Source organism: Phyllostomus discolor, chromosome 14, assembly GCF_004126475.2.
Source record: "Phyllostomus discolor isolate MPI-MPIP mPhyDis1 chromosome 14, mPhyDis1.pri.v3, whole genome shotgun sequence".
Taxonomy (NCBI): domain Eukaryota; kingdom Metazoa; phylum Chordata; class Mammalia; order Chiroptera; family Phyllostomidae; genus Phyllostomus; species Phyllostomus discolor.
The window spans coordinates 44,696,619-44,714,310 of record NC_040916.2 but is presented as its reverse complement, the minus strand read 5'-3'; the positions used below and the strand labels follow the sequence as shown (position 1 = coordinate 44,714,310).

General features: G+C 38.7%; 1 protein-coding gene across 2 annotated transcripts in view; it reads left to right on the top strand.

Annotated features, from left to right (window-relative positions):
* GOLPH3L (golgi phosphoprotein 3 like) overlaps positions 1-3,740 on the top strand; it is a 33,368-nt gene extending 29,628 nt beyond the window's left edge. For both annotated transcript variants that reach the window (XM_028502766.2, XM_028502767.2), the window contains one exon: positions 1,556-3,740. In XM_028502766.2, the coding sequence (XP_028358567.1) occupies positions 1,556-1,983 (428 nt within the window). In that variant the 3' untranslated portion in view covers positions 1,984-3,740. The remainder of the gene's footprint in view (positions 1-1,555) is intronic.
* Positions 3,741-17,692: the final 13,952 nt, after the last annotated feature.

The window sequence follows — 17,692 nt, the reverse complement described above, 5'->3', positions numbered from 1 at the left end:
AAAGGATGTTGGATCTTGTTAAATACTTTTTTTGTGCATATTGAGATGATCCTTTCTTTTTTGCTTTTTATTCTATTGATATGGTGTATTACATAATTGGATGTTTTAGATGTTAAAAACCTTGCCTTTCTGGTATAAGTCCTGGTTTGCTAGTGTTTTGTTGAGTATTTTGTACACATATTCATAAAGAATATTGACTTGTAGTTTTCTAGTGACATCTTTGGTTTTGGTATCAGAGTGAATACCATATAGATAAGGAAGTGTTCCCTCCTCTTGTTTCTTTGAAAGAGTTTGTGAGGAGCCCTGACTGGCATAGCTCAGTGGATTGAGCGCAGGCTGCAACCAAAGCATTGCAGGTTCGATTCCCAGTCAGGGCACATGCCTGGGTTGCAGGCTGTGGTCCCCAGCAACCACACATTGATGTTTCTCTCTCTCTCTCTCTCTCTTTCTCTCTCTTTCTCCCGCCCTTCCCTCTCTAAAAAAATTAATAAATAAAATCTTTTTATAAATAAATAAATAAACCTGCAAAGCATTAAAAAATTTAAAAGAGTTTGTGAAGGATTGGTATTAATTCTTCTTTAAATGTTTGGTAGAATTACCAGTAAAGCCATCTTGGCCACACTTTGTAGGAAGTTTTAAAATTAGTTATTCAATCTATTTATTTGTAGATCTATTCAGATTTTCTCTTTCCTCTTTAGTCAATTTAGGTAATTTGTGTGTTTTAAAGAATTTGCCCCTTTTCTCTAGGTTATCTTAATTTGTTGGTATACTATTGTCTATAGTATCCCCTTATTACCCTTTTTATTTTTAAGATCAGTAGTGATATCTCCTCTTTCATTCCTAATTTTAGTAATTTGAGTCTTCTCTCTTTTTTCCTGGGTCAGCGTAAGCTTGTCAGTTTTATTTATCTTTTCAGTGAACCAACTTTTGATTTATTGATTTTCTCTATTGTTTTTATTTTCTCTATTTCCATGCTAATTTTTATAATTTAATTTCTTATGCTTGCTTTGGGTTTAGTGTGCTTTTTTCTTCTTTCTAGTTTTTTAAGGTAGATTAGGTTATTGATTTGACATTGTTTCTAGAATAGCATTTGGGGTCACAAATTTTCCTCGACAGAGCTTTAAGCGGCATCCTGTCAGTTATGTTATGTTGTGTTTTCATTTTCATTCAACTCAGAGTATTTTTTAAATTTCCCTTGTGATTTCTTCTAATTCCTGTTGGGGTTTTTTTGTTTCTTTGTTTGTTTGTTTGTTTCAGAATATGTTGTTTAATTTCCATATATTTTTGAATTTTCCAAATTTCCTTCTTTTAACAAATTTTATTTAATTCCATTGTGGTTGGATAGCATATTTTGTATATTTTTAGTCCTTTTAAATTTACGAGGCCTGTTTTAAATTTATTAAAGCCTAACATGTGGTTTCTCCTGGAGAATGTGCCATGTGCACTTGAGAATGTATATTTTGCTGTTATAGGGTTGAATATTCTATAAAATGTCTTGTTTGTTAGGTCTGGTTAGTTTATAGTGTTCCAAGTTTTCTGTTTCTTTTCCCCATAGGCGAGACCTGGAACCCCTTCAAATTACAATACCAGCTGAGAAATGTAAGAGAGCGAATTGCAAAGAACTTGGTAGAGAAAGGCATTCTAACTACTGAGAAGCAGAATTTCCTCCTATTTGACATGACTACTCATCCAGTGACCAATACAACAGAGAAACAGCGACTAGTGAAAAAACTTCAAGATAGTGTTCTGGAGCGGTGGGTAAATGATCCTCAGCGTATGGACAAGCGAACCCTAGCACTCCTGGTGCTAGCCCACTCCTCTGATGTGCTAGAAAATGTCTTCTCCTCTCTGACAGATGAAAAGTATGATGTGGCAATGAATCGAGCCAAGGACTTAGTAGAACTGGACCCTGAAATAGAGGGGACAAAGCACAGTGCCACAGAAATGATCTGGGCTGTGTTGGCAGCCTTCAATAAATCCTAAAGCCAACAGATGGGTTTCTCATTTTCCCCCTGCTGGCCTGGTGACCATCAGAGGCACCCTCACTGAGTTTTGTGTAATAAGATGTTTTTATTTTTCTTTCCTTCTCTTGAATCAGACTTATGATTTGGGGAGAGCAACCGCTTCAGGGCTTTTCCATAGACCTTGACCTCTATAAACAAACTTTACTTCTTCCTATACTTTCACTCCAGAGGTGAATAAACTGGGTGAGCCCACACATACCCAGTAAACATTTTCTCTCATTGTTTAGTTTACTTCCATCTGGTGTGCTTTTGGACAAGCAAGGTTATCTATGTGGGATTCAGTATTCTCCAGCCACAGAATGTGAATTTGAATTTGAGATGTACAGAAGACCATTTATTACATTTTTTAAAGTCTGTTTTCTATCTTAAGTACATGTTTTCAGTCTTGGTCTCTCAGATTCTGCTAGGTAATGTAGCTTGTTAAAATAACTGCCTCTTTGAATAAGGGTCAATGGAAACAAACTAATTTTTAGAGCAGATGGTCTCTGAGATTGTATGTCCTGCTAGTGATTTTCTCACTTCCCTATTTAAACATAATGAGAGTACTCCAAATTGATCACCTGGTTCTCATAGCTCTAGAACCAGAAATATATTCTATCCTCTTTCTGAGCATTATTCTATTCCATCATTAGGACAGAAGTCTCAATGGAAAAAATATCTCTCTCAATCACCCCCTTCATGCAATCAGCATTATCATAAGGGAAGGAGGTGGTGTCAGAATTTCCACCCTTTAGCACATAACTGTCCAGATTTCTCCAGACAACTTTAAATCTCACTACTCTGAACTGAGTTGTAAATTTCAATTGCTGAAGGGCAGCAAGTCCTAAATCTAGATAGTGTATATAGACTCCAGATCTTCCCTACTTTTGGCTTTCTACATAAATTAATAGATTCAATCTATATTTAAGCAATCTGGAATCATTTTGTCTATATTTAATCCACAGATACCTTCCTAGTCATTAGTATTGTCTCAGCACAACCATCTTTCTAGGCAAATCTTTAAAATGTTTTTTTCAATTTAGTAGTTGAGCGTAAAGAGAAGCTTATTAAGAAAAATCCTATTTAGGAGGGCCGGTTTGGCGACAAAAGCATACTGATACAAAGTTCAGGATTAGGGACAGAAAGTGAACAGGAACCAAGTTGTGCTAATGTCGAGCATTTATTATGTTTGTAATGGATCCTGCCTCTTAACCATTACAGAGAAATAGGCTGTCAAAGGGCTAATACAGGTGACTCAGATCTGATACTAAATCTTCCTGAGCAGAAATAATTAAATCATAGCTTCCATCTCCTCCAAACCTCTTTAGCCCTACAAAATTCCCCAACTCAATACTTCAGGTGTCGCTTAGGTAACTGGAGAAATAAATTTTAGCATGAGACAAATTCTCAATGTGAGGTTGAATAGAGCTTTAGTCCGGCTCTTTAAAAATTCAAAAGCCAGCCCATGTGTTGTTTCTATCTGACTTAGTTTTTCTTTCCATTTGAACAGTTCGGCATGAATTGAAACCAGGTTTTCCTGTGGAAAGTTTCAGCTTGCTTGAGGCACATGGAAGTTGAATTGAATTCTTTCTTGCAACTCTTGGTTGTTTATTTTTATATTGTATCTCAAAATGGTGTCTTCAGTTTGAACCTGCAGAATGTTCACTACAAAACACCTTGTTTAAAGCATATGGCCTTCACATTTCCATATAATAAAGATAATTATTGGCTCTCTGGTTTCTCTGTGCAGTTTTGTAACTTATTTTAACTGGAAATAAAAACTTTCTACACAAGGCCTATACATTAGGATACCAGCCTCTGTTTCATGCTGTGTAGAAAATTAGAATACACAAATAACATATATAGACTGGGGTAGGGGACATCAGGGCTAACCTGAACACTAACCAATGTTAGGAAGTTCGAATAATGTCTCCATCCTAATCAAAATGACTTACCCAATTATATACTATTATTACCATTAAGAGAATATATATGTTCTGTCCTATTAACATCTACTTGTGAATGATACCTGAATTTATCTAAGAGCCGGAAGTCTTAAGTTCTAAGTGTAGATATCATATGTAACTACGACAGAGTTAACATGTGAAATGATAATTGTGCTTGTAATTAGCTTATTCTTCCCTTCTTTATAAAGTTGATAGGATGAGGGACAATAAGAAATATAGTTACTAAGATCATCTATACTTTCATTATTTTAATTTCAGATAAAGCATTGTTCCCATAATTCATTGTTTATATATAATGTTTCTCAAGATTCTGTGCAAAGCTCGCTGCACCAAAATAATCTTGGGGGTGGGGAATGGATACCTTGCTAAAATGAAGATTTCTAATAAATCAGTCTCGTGACATTGGGGGCTTTGGAAGCTGCATTTTAAACTCAGTCTTGAAAAGCTTGCATGTGAAATTGAGAATCCTGCTCTATATTTTATTGCCTACAATCCATTCATCCAAAAAATGTCAGGTACTTATATTTTTTTAAGATTGTATTTATTTATTTTTAGAGAGAGAAGAAGGGAGAGAGAAAGAGAGGGAAAGAAACATCAATGTGTGGTTGCCTCTCATGCACCTCCTAATAGGGACCTGGCCTGCAACCCAGGCATGTGCTCTGACTGGGAATTGAACCAGCAACCCTTTGGTTCTCAGGGCAGCACTCAATCCACTGAACCACACTAGCCAGGACAAATATTGGGCACTTAAAAATTTGCCCTGGCTGGTGTGGCTCAGTGAATTGAGCATTGGCCTGTGAGCCAAAAGGTCACCAGTTTGATTACTGGCCAGGGCACATGTCTGAGTTGCGGGCCAGGTCCCCAGGGTGAATGAGAGGCAACCAGCTGATATTTCTCTCCCCGCCCTCCCCTCTCTTTTAAAAAAAAAAATCTTAAAAAAAATTAGCAGGCACTTACAGCTCCCAAGAACTCACATTTAAGTGGGCAAATAAGACACTGTATGATAAATGCTCAAATAGAAGTATGCATTTAGTATTTAGAAGCACAAAGAAATAACATTCTTACTGGGAACATTAGGAAAGATATTTATTTATAGTAGTTTTTGTATACTGAGCACTCTTCTTGTAAGGTACTATGCTAATTGCTTTATATCTTACTCAATGGATTCTTCACAATACCAAAAACCCCATAAGCTTATTTTAGAAGAAAACTCAGAGAAGTAATGAGACTTGCCTAACAACACAGTGGAGAGTTTGAGGTCAAACACATGCTTTTCTTTTTAGTGTATTTTATTGATTATGCTTTTACAGTTGTCCCAATTTTTTCCCCTTTGCTCACCTCCACCCAGTACCCTCTTCCCTCCAGCAATCCACCTCTTTAGTTCATGTCCATGGGTTAAGCATGTAAGTTCTTTGGCTTCTCCATTTCCTATACTATTTTTAATATGCCCCTGTCTATTTTGTACCTACCAATTATGGTTCTTTTCCCCCATTTTTCCCCTCTCCCTTCCCTGCTAATAACCCTCCAAATGATCTCCATATGTATGACTCTGTTCCTGTTCTAGTTGTTTGCTTAGTTTTTGTTTTTAGATTCAGTTGTTGGTAGTTGTGAGTCTGTTGTTATTTTAATGTTCATAGTTTTGATTTTTTTTCTTAAATAAGTCCCTTTAACATTACATATACTAAAAGCTTAGTGATGATGAACTCCTTTAGGTTTGCCTTGTCTAGGAAGCACTTTACCTGCCTTTCCATTCTAAGTGATAGCTTTGCTGGGTAGATCAATCTTGGTTGTAGATCCTTGCTTCTTATCACTTTGTATCCTTCTTGCTAGCCCCTTCTTTCCTGCAAACTTTCTTTTGCGAAATCAGCTGACAGTCTTATGGGAACTCCTTTGTAGGTAACTGCTTTTCTCTTGCTGCTTTTAAGACTCTCTTTAACCTTTGGCATTTTAATTATGATGTTTCTTGGTGTGGTCCTCTTTGGGTCCTACTAGTTTTGGATTCTGTGCTTCTGGGACTTGTATGTCTATTTCCTTTGCCAAATTAGGGAAGTTTTCTTTCATTATTTTTCAAATAAATTTTCAATTTCTTGTTCTTCCTCTCCTTCTGGCATCCATATGAATCAGATGTTGGCACTCTTGGAAATATGCCAGTCTTCTCTCCTTTTTTTGAATTCTTGTTTCTTCATTCTCTTCTGGTTAGCTGTTTATTTCTTTCTCATGTTCCAAATCATTGATTTAAACTTCGGCTTCCTTCCCTTCACTGTTGGTTCCCTGTGGATTTTTCTTCATTTCAATTAGTGTAGCCCTCATTTCTTCTTATGCTTGTGCCTGTACTCAATGAGTTCTCCAAGCATCCTGATCACCAGTGTTTTAAACTCTGCATCTGATGAGTTGGCTATCTCCATTTCATTTAGTTCTTTTTCTGGGGTTTTGTTCTGTTCTTTTATTTGGGCCATATTTCTTTGTCTCCTCAATTTGGCATCCTCCCTGCTTTTGTTTCTGCATTTTAGGTAGAGCTGTTTTGACTCCCTGTCTTAGCGTACCTGTTAAGTTGTACAGGTATTCACTAGGGCAGGGCAACTCACTTCACCACTTTGTGGCTCTGTGTGTGGGGGAGGGGTCAACAAGGGGGACAGTGCTGCTGCCTGGCTGCTGGAGGCTTGCTCAGCATTTGCCCCACTTCTAGTCAGTTCACCCACTTCCAGTATGCAAGTGGTGCCCTAGCTGTTGCCATGATGGTGGTTATCAAGAGTGAGTTTGCGTATGTTCCAGGACTGTGCAGGCCCTTTAAATGGACTCTCCTAAGAGACTGGCAATTTCTTTGGCCACCCCAACCCCCACTGGTTTTTAACAGCCAGAAGTTATGAGGCTTTATTTTCCAGGCTCTGGAATCCTCGGTGGCACATTCTGGCTGGGACTGGGGTCACTTGCTCCCCAGATATCCCTCCCAATTTTTACCCACCACATGTGAATGTGGGAACACCCATTTTGCTGGCCACTTTCCCCGCCCTCTCCTGCCACTGTAACCACACCATGTCCTCTCTACCCTGGCTCCCAGCCTCTGCCTCCCTGTCTGGATGAATATGGCTTCTTTAAATCCTACATTGTCAGACTTCCATACAGTTCAATTTTCTGGCAGTTCTGGGTGTTTTTTGTTTAGAGGTTAGTTGTGATCCTTATTGTTGTGCAAGGAGGCAAGGCATGTCTACCAACACCTCAATCTTGACTGGAAGTCCAAACACATGCTTTTTTACTGCTACTCCTGCCTCCATTTAAACTCAGTTTTGAAGAATTTTTTCATATTGAGAAGAGCTGAGACTATTCTGGGCAAGGAAAACAATATGTACAAAATATTTTTAACGTGCTAGGATTTGATAAATATGTACTTTTCACATATCTCTGGATTTCTAAAAGATGTCATTCTAAGAATATGTATATTCAAGCTGTAGGCTAAAGTTTTTGAAACTTTCATTTATTTTTTCTTTGGTTCTTTTTATAAAACTAAGTTTCTCCCATCGTTTTCATTCTTCCTTAATAAGTTCTTTTTAAGATTTCTTCCCTGGCTGGTGTAGCTCAGTTGACTGAGTGTCAACCTGCAAACTGAAAGGTCGCCAGTTGGATTCCCAGTCAAGGCACATACCTAGGCTGCAGACCAGGTCCCCAGTTGGGGGCATGTGAGAGGCAACCGATTGATGTATCTCCTGCACATTGATGTTTCTCTTCCTCTCTTCCTCCCTCCCTTCCCCTTTCTCTAAAAATAAATAAAATGTTAAGAAAAAAATGATTTCTTACAGGGCAAGTCCTGCCAGACATATATTCCCTCAGTTCTTGTCTGAGAAAGTCATTTTCACTTTTATTTACTTTTTAATCCTTACCCAAGAATATGTTTATTGTTTTTTAGTTAGAGGAAAGGAGACAGACACACACACATACATCCTTGTGAGAAAGAAACAATCTGTTGTCTCTCACATGTGTCCCAACCAGGTGATCAAACACACAACCTAGGTATGTGCCCCGACCAGAGACAGACATGTGACCTTTTGGTGCACAGGTCGACGCTCCAACCAACTGAGCAACCTGGCCAGGGCTAATTTATTGATTAGGGAGAGAAAGGAAGGAGAGAGAAAAAGAGAGAGTGTGAGGGAGAGAGAGAGGGAAAGAGAGATGCCTTCAGTGGTTGATTTCTTTTTAACTTCATTTTTAGAAAGAAGAGAAAAGAGAGAGAAACATCTATGTAAGAGAGAAACATTGACTGGTTCCTCCAGCCAGGACCAAATCCGCAACCTTGGTGGATCCACACTCTAACCAACTGTGCTACCCAGCCAGGGCTATCCTTCACTTTTGAAGGATAATTTCACTGGATATAGAATTAGGTTAATGGGTTATTTTTGGTTTGTTGTTTCTTTTTCTTTCATTTTTTATTGATTCCAAAGAAAAGGGAAGGGAGTGAGAAAGAGAGGGGAAGTAACACTGATGTGAGAGAGAAATATCTCTCAGTTACCTCTTGCATGTACCCTGATTGGGGACTGAACCTGCAACTGATGCATGTGCCATGACCTGGGAATGTGCCCTGATGAAGAATTGAACCTGTAATCTTTTGGTCTGTGGGATGACACCCAACCAATTGAGCCACGCCAGCCAGGGATTTTTTTGTTGTTTCTTTTTACAATACTTGAAATATTTTACTCTATACTCCTCTTGCATGTATATTTTCTGAGATCAAATTTTAACAAAACTATAGAGAATTCTAATCACTCTTTAATAAATGGTGTTGGGAAAACTGGACTGGTATATGCAAAAAAATGAAACTAGACCACCAACTTATACCATATACAAAAATAAACTCAAAATGGATAAAAGGCGCTAGCTGATGTGGCTCAGTGGATTTAGCATGGGCCTGGGGACCAAAGGGTCCCTGGTTTGATTCCCAGTCAGGGCACATGCCTGAGTTGCAGGTTAGGTCCCCGGGGGGGGGGGGGGGGGTGGAATGCAAGAGACAACCACACACTGATGTTTCTCTCCCTCTCTTTCTCCCTTCCCCTCTCTCTAAAAATAAATTGTTTTTAAAAATGGATAAAAGACTTAAATGTAAGTAATGAAACCATAAAAATCCTAGAAGAGGGTTTTGCTCAGTTCCAGCCAAGAAACCCTTCACTTCCTCGTACAACCAAAAGGAGGATAACAACCAATCTAAAAACTATAAACAACCAGAAGTGCCAGAAAATCAAACTGCATGGAAGTCCGTCAACCAAGGAGTTAAGGAAACACTCACCAGACTGGTAGGAGGCAGCCAGGCAAACAGAGAGGACCTACAGCAAGGCGACGGACTATGCAGGCGAGTAAGGGCTGGCTGAATGAGAGACTCAAGCCAGCTGTAAACTACCATGGGGGTTGCCACGCTGGGAGAAATTCCCATTCTCACATGACAGAGTTCATTAGAAAGTGGGACTAGAGCAGAGCAAGTGAGCCGAATAGTTCCCTCTCTGACCCCTTCCCCACAGACAGCACCACAACAGCAGCAAAGAGGGTTGCCCTGCCCTGGAGAATACCTAAGGCCCCACCCCCTTACAACTTAACAGGTGTGCCAAGACAAAGAAATATGGGCCAAATGGAAGAACAGATCAAAACTCCAGTAAAAGAGCTAAGCAATGAGGATCTTCCAACCTATCTGATACAGAGTTCAAAACACTGGTAATCAGGATGCTCACAGAACATACTGAGCTCAGTCACAAAATGAAGGAAAAAATGAAGACTACCCAAAGTGAAATAAAGCAAAATATACAGGGAACCAACAGTGAAGGGAAGGAAACTTGGACTCAAATCAACTATTTGGAACAAAAGGAGGAAATAAACATCTGACCGGAACAGAATGAAGAAACAATAATTCAAAAAATGAGGAGAGGCTTAGGAACCTCTGGGACAACTTTAAACATTCCAATATCCAAATTATAGGGGTACCAGAAGGAGAAGAACAAGAACAAGAAGTTGAAAACTTTTTTGAACAAATAATGAAGGAAAATCTCCTTGATCTCTCGAAGGAAACAGACTTCCAGGAGGTCCAGGAAGCCCAGAGGATCCCAAAGAAGTTGAACCCAAAGAGGAGCACAGAAAGGCACATCATCAAGTTACCCAAGATTAAAGATAAAAAGGGAATCTTAAAAGCAAGAGGAAAGACGACAGTTACCTACAAAGGAGTGCCCATAAGACTATCAGCTGATTTCTCAAAAGAAACTTTACAGGCAAGAAGGGGCTTCCTGAAAAGAGGTATTTGAAGTCATGAAAGGCAAGGACCTACATCCAAGATTACTCTATCCAGCAAAGCTATCATTTAGAGTGAAAGGGCAGATAAAGTGCTTCCCAGATAAGGTCAAGTTAAAGGAGTTCATCATTACCAAGCACTATTTATATGAAATGTTAAAAGGATTTATCTAAGAAATAGAAGATCAAAAACTATGAACATTAAAATGACAGCAAACTCACAACTATCAACAACTGAACCTAAAAAAAAAAAAAACTAAGCAAACAACTAGAATAGGAACAGAATCAGAGAAATGGACATCACATGGAAGGTTTTCAATGGGGAGGGGGAGGGGAAGAATGGGGGGAAGGTACATGGAATAAGAAGCATAATTGGTAGGTACAAAATATACAGGGAGAGGTGAAGAATGGTTTAGGAAACAGAGAAGTCAAAGAACTTATATGTACAACCCATGGACATGAACTAAAGGGGATGGGGAATGCTGGAGGGTTGGGGGTGCAGGGCAAAGGGGGGATAAAGGGGAAAAAATGGAAAAAACTGTAATAGCATAATCAATAAAATATACTTTAAAAAAATCCTAGAAGAAAACATAAGCAATAAAATCTCAGCCCATATAGCAATATTTTCGCCAATGTATTTCCTAAGGCACTGGAAACAAAGGAGAAAATAAACAAATGGGACTAGATCAAATTAAAAAGCTTTTGCACAGCTAAAGATACCATCAGCAAAACAAAGAGAGGACTGACCATATGGGAGAACATTTTCGCCAATGATACATCTGATAAGGATTTAATCTCCAAAATATACAGAGAACTAATATACAAAATAAACAAAGAACTCATCACCAAGAAGACAATCCAATTAAGAAGTGGGCAAAAGACCTGAATAAACACTTCTCCAAACAGGACATACACAGAACCCATAGACATATGGAAAAAGGCTCAACATCGCTAGTCATCAGAGAAATGCAAATTAAAACCTCAATGAGATATCACCTTACACAGGTCAGAATGCCTATCACCAATAAGTCAACAAGTGCTGGTAAGGATGTGGAGAAAAGGGAACCCTAGAACACTGTTGGTGGGAATACAGTCTGGTTCAGCCACTGTTGAAAACAATATGGAGTATCCTTAGAAAATTAAAATTGGAACTCCCTTTCGACCCAGTGATTCCACTTTTAGGAATACATCCTAAGAATCCCAAAACACCAATACAAAAAAAATATTTGCACCCTTATGTTTATAGCAGTGCTATTTACAATAGCCAAGATTTGGAAACAGCCTAAGTGCCCATCTGTAGATAAGTATAAAAAAGCTGTGGTGGTACATTTACACAATGGAATACTACACAGCAGTAAAAAAGAAGAAACTCACATTTTGCAACAGCATGGATGGACCTGGAGAATATTTTGCTAGGTGAATTAAACCAGTCAGTGAAAGACAAATACCACATGATCTTATTTATATGTACAATCTAATGAACACAATAAACTAACAAAACAGTAACAGAAGCTTAGATACATGAAACAGACTAACAGCTGCCAGAAACTGGGGTGGGGCGGGGCGGGGGGGAACATGAGGAGGGTGACAGGATGAATGATAGTAAAGGGATTAACCAAAGAACAATTATGCACAACCCCTGGAAACAGATGACAATATGGGGATTGACTCAGGGAGGGGAATTAGTTTATTGTGTTCATTAGATTGTACGTATAAATAAGATCATGTGGTATTTGTCTTTCACTGACTGGTTTAATTCACCTAGCAAAATACTCTCCAGGTCCATCCATGCTGGGTGGAGGTGGGGAAAGGGAGAAAAAGTGAGAACAGCTGTAATAGAATAAACGATACAAATTAAATAAATCTTTTAAAAGAGAGGACTCTGATTAAAAGAAAAGAATTTTTCTTCCTTTTCTACACAGCTAGAATGCCCATGGATATATGTTCCTATGATTTTTATTCCTTAAAGAATAAAACTAATTGCTTTAACAGTGAAATAAGTTAGGTAGAACTGGTTTTCTATATTTTCTTATATCTTTACATGTGCGTGTAGCTTTTCATTCCTGTGTCCCCAGTTCTTCTCAAGGCCTTCTCAAAGTCTCTCTCCTCAGTGAGTTCCAGGTGCCTACATAATTTTGAAGAAGGCCAAATTGATTAAGTGATAAAGGGAGCCAGCTCTTCCAGAAAGCAGTAAAATTCTCACAGTGTACAAGTCAAACAAAGTGAGGGTCACTTCCTGGCAGAAGTCTCCTTTTCCTAGGAGCCCAACTCATTGTCCACAGTTTTCCTTTACCTTCCAGATTAAAGAAAATTCAACTGGGGGGAGAGGGGATCAAATACTAAGAGCTCTTCAAATAGATGTTTTTGTGTAGATTTTTTCCTGAGTACGAATAACCTGATAATCACCTTATTTATCTCAAACTAATTGAACCTCCCCAAGTATAATGCCATATTTTATCTGAACTTTAGCAACTCAGCTAGGAATCAAGGGGCTCCTACCCCTTCGGAAGGGTTTCTTGACCAAATCCACATTTCTGACACCTATGTAAGCCCAGTAGATGGTGCATCATTTTCCTGATGTGGTGAGGGGGAAATTCAAAGCCAAAGTTTTTCTTACATTTTAGAGATGTTGAAATTCCCCACTCCTGCCCAAAATCTAAAGAGTGCTTCTTCAAACATTTATGGACATTTAAAGCCATAATACCTCAAAATACTTGTGGGTCAGTAATAATAATAAACACAAAACTTTTTCCTTCTAGCTCAGTCACCACAGCTTTTCCTGAACTCTCAGATGGAGGCTGAAAATATCTTAGATAACTTAGGTTAAACTGACTTATATTTAACTAAATTTGATTTCTTTCTGTTTGGAAGCAAGGAAGAAGAACTGGCTAAGATCAAAAAGGGAAAGAGTAGAAAGGGTAACAGAACAGCGGACTGGATTCTTAAAAAGATTATGAACGTTTAAAACACTGAACAAACACTTTTTAAAATGTCCAAGGCAATACAAGGCATATTTTAAAAATTAGCTGATTCCTTTTAATTCAGCCTTTTACTTCTCTGCTCCATCTTACTCTTTATATTAGATTCCTTTTTAACTTTGTATGGAACCATAATATAACTGGAGAAAGTGCATAAATCAACATAAAATGTACAACTCAATAATGAATACTATGCCTTCCCCCATGTAAGCAGCACCAAGATCAATAAACAGAACATTACCAGCTCCCAAAAAGCCCCCTTCATACCCTCCCCCAGTTACTATCTTCCCCACTGAAGATAAATGTAATTTTGACTTTTAATATAATACATTAGTTTTGCTTTTGAACATTGTATAAATGAAATCATACAGTATGCATTTGTGTGACCATTTATCAATTTTCTTTGAAAGTATTATAAATAGAGCTTTTTATGAATATGTCTTTTGGTGAATATAAGGATGTATTTCAGTTGGGTATATTGAATATATACCTAGGAGTGGAACTGCTAGGTCACAGGGTCTGGATTAAGTTCAGCTTTAGTATACAGTGCCACCAGTTTTCCAAAGGATGACTGTACCACATTATACTCCCACCAGCCATACTTCAGCTCGTTCGAACTGTCAAGTCATAAATTTGGGGCATGGGAGTATGCTAAGTACAAACTTGGATAAATGAAGGCCACTGTTGACTCCTGTGGCAATGCTTTAATTTATAGAAACTAGACTTCTTTGGCAGGCTTTCAGAGAGTTTGTGTACACCTGAAAATATGTACAATATTTTTGCATGTATGCACATGTTCACATGTGCATTTGGGGGAGAAAAGAAACATAGCTTGCATCTGATTCTCACAGATCATATTTCCATAGTTTGAAAAATTGGCGGCAATATATACTAAAGCTAAACATAATTCAATCCCTGACACACATTCAAAAAAATTAAGAATGACTGTTTGGTGGCAGTCCAGCAATCAAGAAGCTGTTACCAAAGAAACCGTTAGCAAACACTATTCTAGTCAGTAGAGGTGTGCTGACATAGTCTGGACATCCAGGTTTCCTGTGGTTAAACACAAGGATTAGAATCCTTCATTAAAATAGCTTCATAATGTTTTGATAACTATGTATTTTGATAACGATATAATTTTATAAAACTTTATTGAGATGTAATCCACAAACCATATATTATACTTATTTAAAGTGAATAATTCAATGTTTTTTAGTATATTCACAGCACTGTGCTATCACTGCAATCAATTTAAAAACACTGTATTCACCCCAGAAAAAAAATCAAAACCCCCACCCATTAGTCGTCATTCCCCATTTCCCCCAGTCCTAGGCAAACATTAATGTGCCTTCAATCTCTATAGATTTGCCTATTTTGGACATTTCATATAAATGGAAACATATAATAAATAGATGTCTTTTGTGACTCCTTTCACTAAGCATAATGTTTTCAAGGTTCATCATATTTCCGTATGTATCAGTTCTTCATTTATTTTTACTGCCAAATAATGATTCCACTGTAAGGATGTGCCACATGTTACTTACCCACGAGCTGATGGACTTGGCAACCATTTAAAATGATGTCTACATAGAATACAATGTGTCCAAATCTGTATTTCCACCCGCCCCCACCCCCTGACATAATTTTAAGATTGAAAGCACCTCTGCTCTGATTCTCTCTCACAAGACTTGAGGTAGCACATTAAATTTCATTAGTAAAATTTTGGGTTAAAATCATTACCTTTTGGCTGAATATTTTTAAAGCACAAATACTGCACCAAGGAGTAAGCTGTTACCAATGGCTGACACACTATAGATGCTACGTAGATTTTCTTTCTGGGATCTCCTCTAAGGCCTTCTCTGAGCCAATATGTCACAGTGTAGCTGTTAAAGTTGACATGATAATTTAATCCAAGTTTAAAATGGCAATGATAGTATCAATTTGGTATCCTCTGGGTCATATACTTTCACTTTAACCAGAACTTCAATATAGTGGAAGGCAGGGGTGAGATATTTATGAAAAGAGATGCTTCTCTGTTCTCAGGAGAAAAATATAAAAGGCTTCACAATGGCCCAAAATATGACTGGATATTGTCTAGAGGAGCCTTGAAGTTATCTGACCTATGCCTTTCGTTGTCTTTGAACTATTTTACAGTTTGTAAGATGGGAAAACTGATGGCAATGAAAATGACTCTTATACATACAAATGAATTTGTCCAATGAGGTACAATTGATTTCCATTCTGTGAAGAAGATAATTATAAACATTCTATTTGATGCCCTATAGATTTTTACCAATTTTATATCCATTAGCAAATTCATCAAGTTCATTTGGGCAATCTTAAATGCCTATACGTGTGTCTGTATTCAGATTCTCTTTTGAACCAGTTTAACATCTAGTTCCCTCATTTGTATGAGTTATGATTTCACTTTTTTGAAAATTCTCTTAAACACTGTATTATTCTGGTCACTTAGCTACTTTCCCTAGGCTACGCTTAGGGCAGTCCTAAGAGTATAAACCTGTAAAGAGGCAAGAAGAGGACAGAGCCTGGTTAATTTCCCAGTAGTCTCAGTTTGGCCCATCAGAGGGTGCTAATGGCATGTATCTTAAATCCAGATATTTCTCCAGGCTCACTTTTTTTTATTGCCATTCTTCTGTAGTATGTTACTTAAGCACTGCCAAAGTGTACATTGTTATTTCCAGATATCTCATCTCATAATCAAAAGATTTGAATAAACCTTGAATAAACATGTAAGAAGTTCAGGTCCTCATCTGGCCTTACTTTCCCCTCCGCCCACTCGCCCACCCACCTGCTCTTCTCCCTCCTTTTCTGCGAATCACACCCCCTTTCACTCAGGAATTTGGCATTCATCCTTGGTTCACCCCTCACCTTTACTTCCCATACCTGTGTCACTTGTCTCCTCAGCTCCTCTCTATTTGCATGGACTCCGCCTTCGACCAGGCTTCTCTAGTCTTGTCTAGATTCCAACAATCTGAGAGATCCAGCTCTTCCCTCTTCATAGAGGTCTCCCTCTTCCACTCCGGCCCAATCTCCACGTGGCTACCAAAGTGAAATCTTTCCAAATCCCACCCTAATACCATTTTCCTCCTTGAAATCAAAGGTCTCCCTTTGTTTTTGTTAAATCCCAACAGTTTAGCATGACTTACAAGTCTCCTTAGTGTTAGGTAGAACAGACAGTGAACAAGGCAGGGAGGAGGGAGACATGTCTCACCCACTAACTCAGCAGGCCTGAGCTTGGTGATAATGTTGCCAGGTGTTCCGACAAGACAAGAAACACCGTGTTAGCACAGGAGGAGGGCAGTCCTTGAAATTCTTTGTACCATTTCCACTATCTGAGAAAGAAAGCCTTGAAACTGTGTATTCATCACAAGGCCCGGAAGGGGGAAGAAGGAGGGGCCCACTGTGCCCAAAGAAGCAGCCCATAAAACCACTTTGGTTAAGTACCTGCCTCTAGTCACATTCTGTTTTACAAGGAGTCCCTAATGCTTACAGAGACAGCCCATAAGTAACTTTGGGTAACTGCCCCAACTTGAGTTAACTGCCTCCTGTCACGTATCTGTTTTATAACAAAATGAATGCATAGAGTCTGGAGCAGGATAAGGATTCGGGCTGACAGACGCCCACACGCACCTAAGTCTGGGTAGTCATGTCCTGCAGGAAAGCTGGCACCACCTTTACCTGTTAATCAATATGTAACTTCTTCACTCCATCCTGCCAACTACGTAGCCCTCAGAACAAAGGACCCGATGCTCTTGCCACCCCTGCTCTGGTTACCCTTGCCTCTTGCCGCCCCTTACCTTGCCCTGCCCTGAGTCTATGCCTTTCGCCCTTCACCTCAACAAGGCCTGTTCTCATAGGAGAACGTGTCACCAACAAACCCAGCTTGCACACTAATAGGCTTGCTGATCTGTAATTCTTCACTGCGTCAGCAAGAAGAACCAAGTTTTTCCCATAATATTAAGACCCCAGCAACCTGAACAGCATCATGCCCTGCTATTCCACACACATTCCAAGATCAGCAGTATTTGCAGTTTCTCCTTAGGAAGCATTTCAAAAATACAGATTTCTGGGCCACAACCCAGGGATGCTAATACAATTGGGGTAATAAGGAAATCTGTGTTTTTATAAAGTTTCCTGGGAACCAAGGACCTAGTTCATCGAGTTTCTTAAGGTTCTGTGTCTTTTAACATGAGGCTCCCTTTCCCTGAAAAGTGTTTGTGTACCCTGTTTTATTTTTACCTTGAATATTTCAACAGTTCCTTCAAATGTCATTCACTCCAGGAAGCTGCCCTTAATACCCTGCTCCACTGTGATATTGCTTTTACCTCTTATCCCCTCACTCATCTCCGAACGACTTGAAGACAGAGACTCCCCTTTTATTTTTGCTTCCACAGTGCCCAGCACATAATGAGCACATAATGGGCACATAATAAGCACATAATGACTGCTAAATTAAATCTGTTGG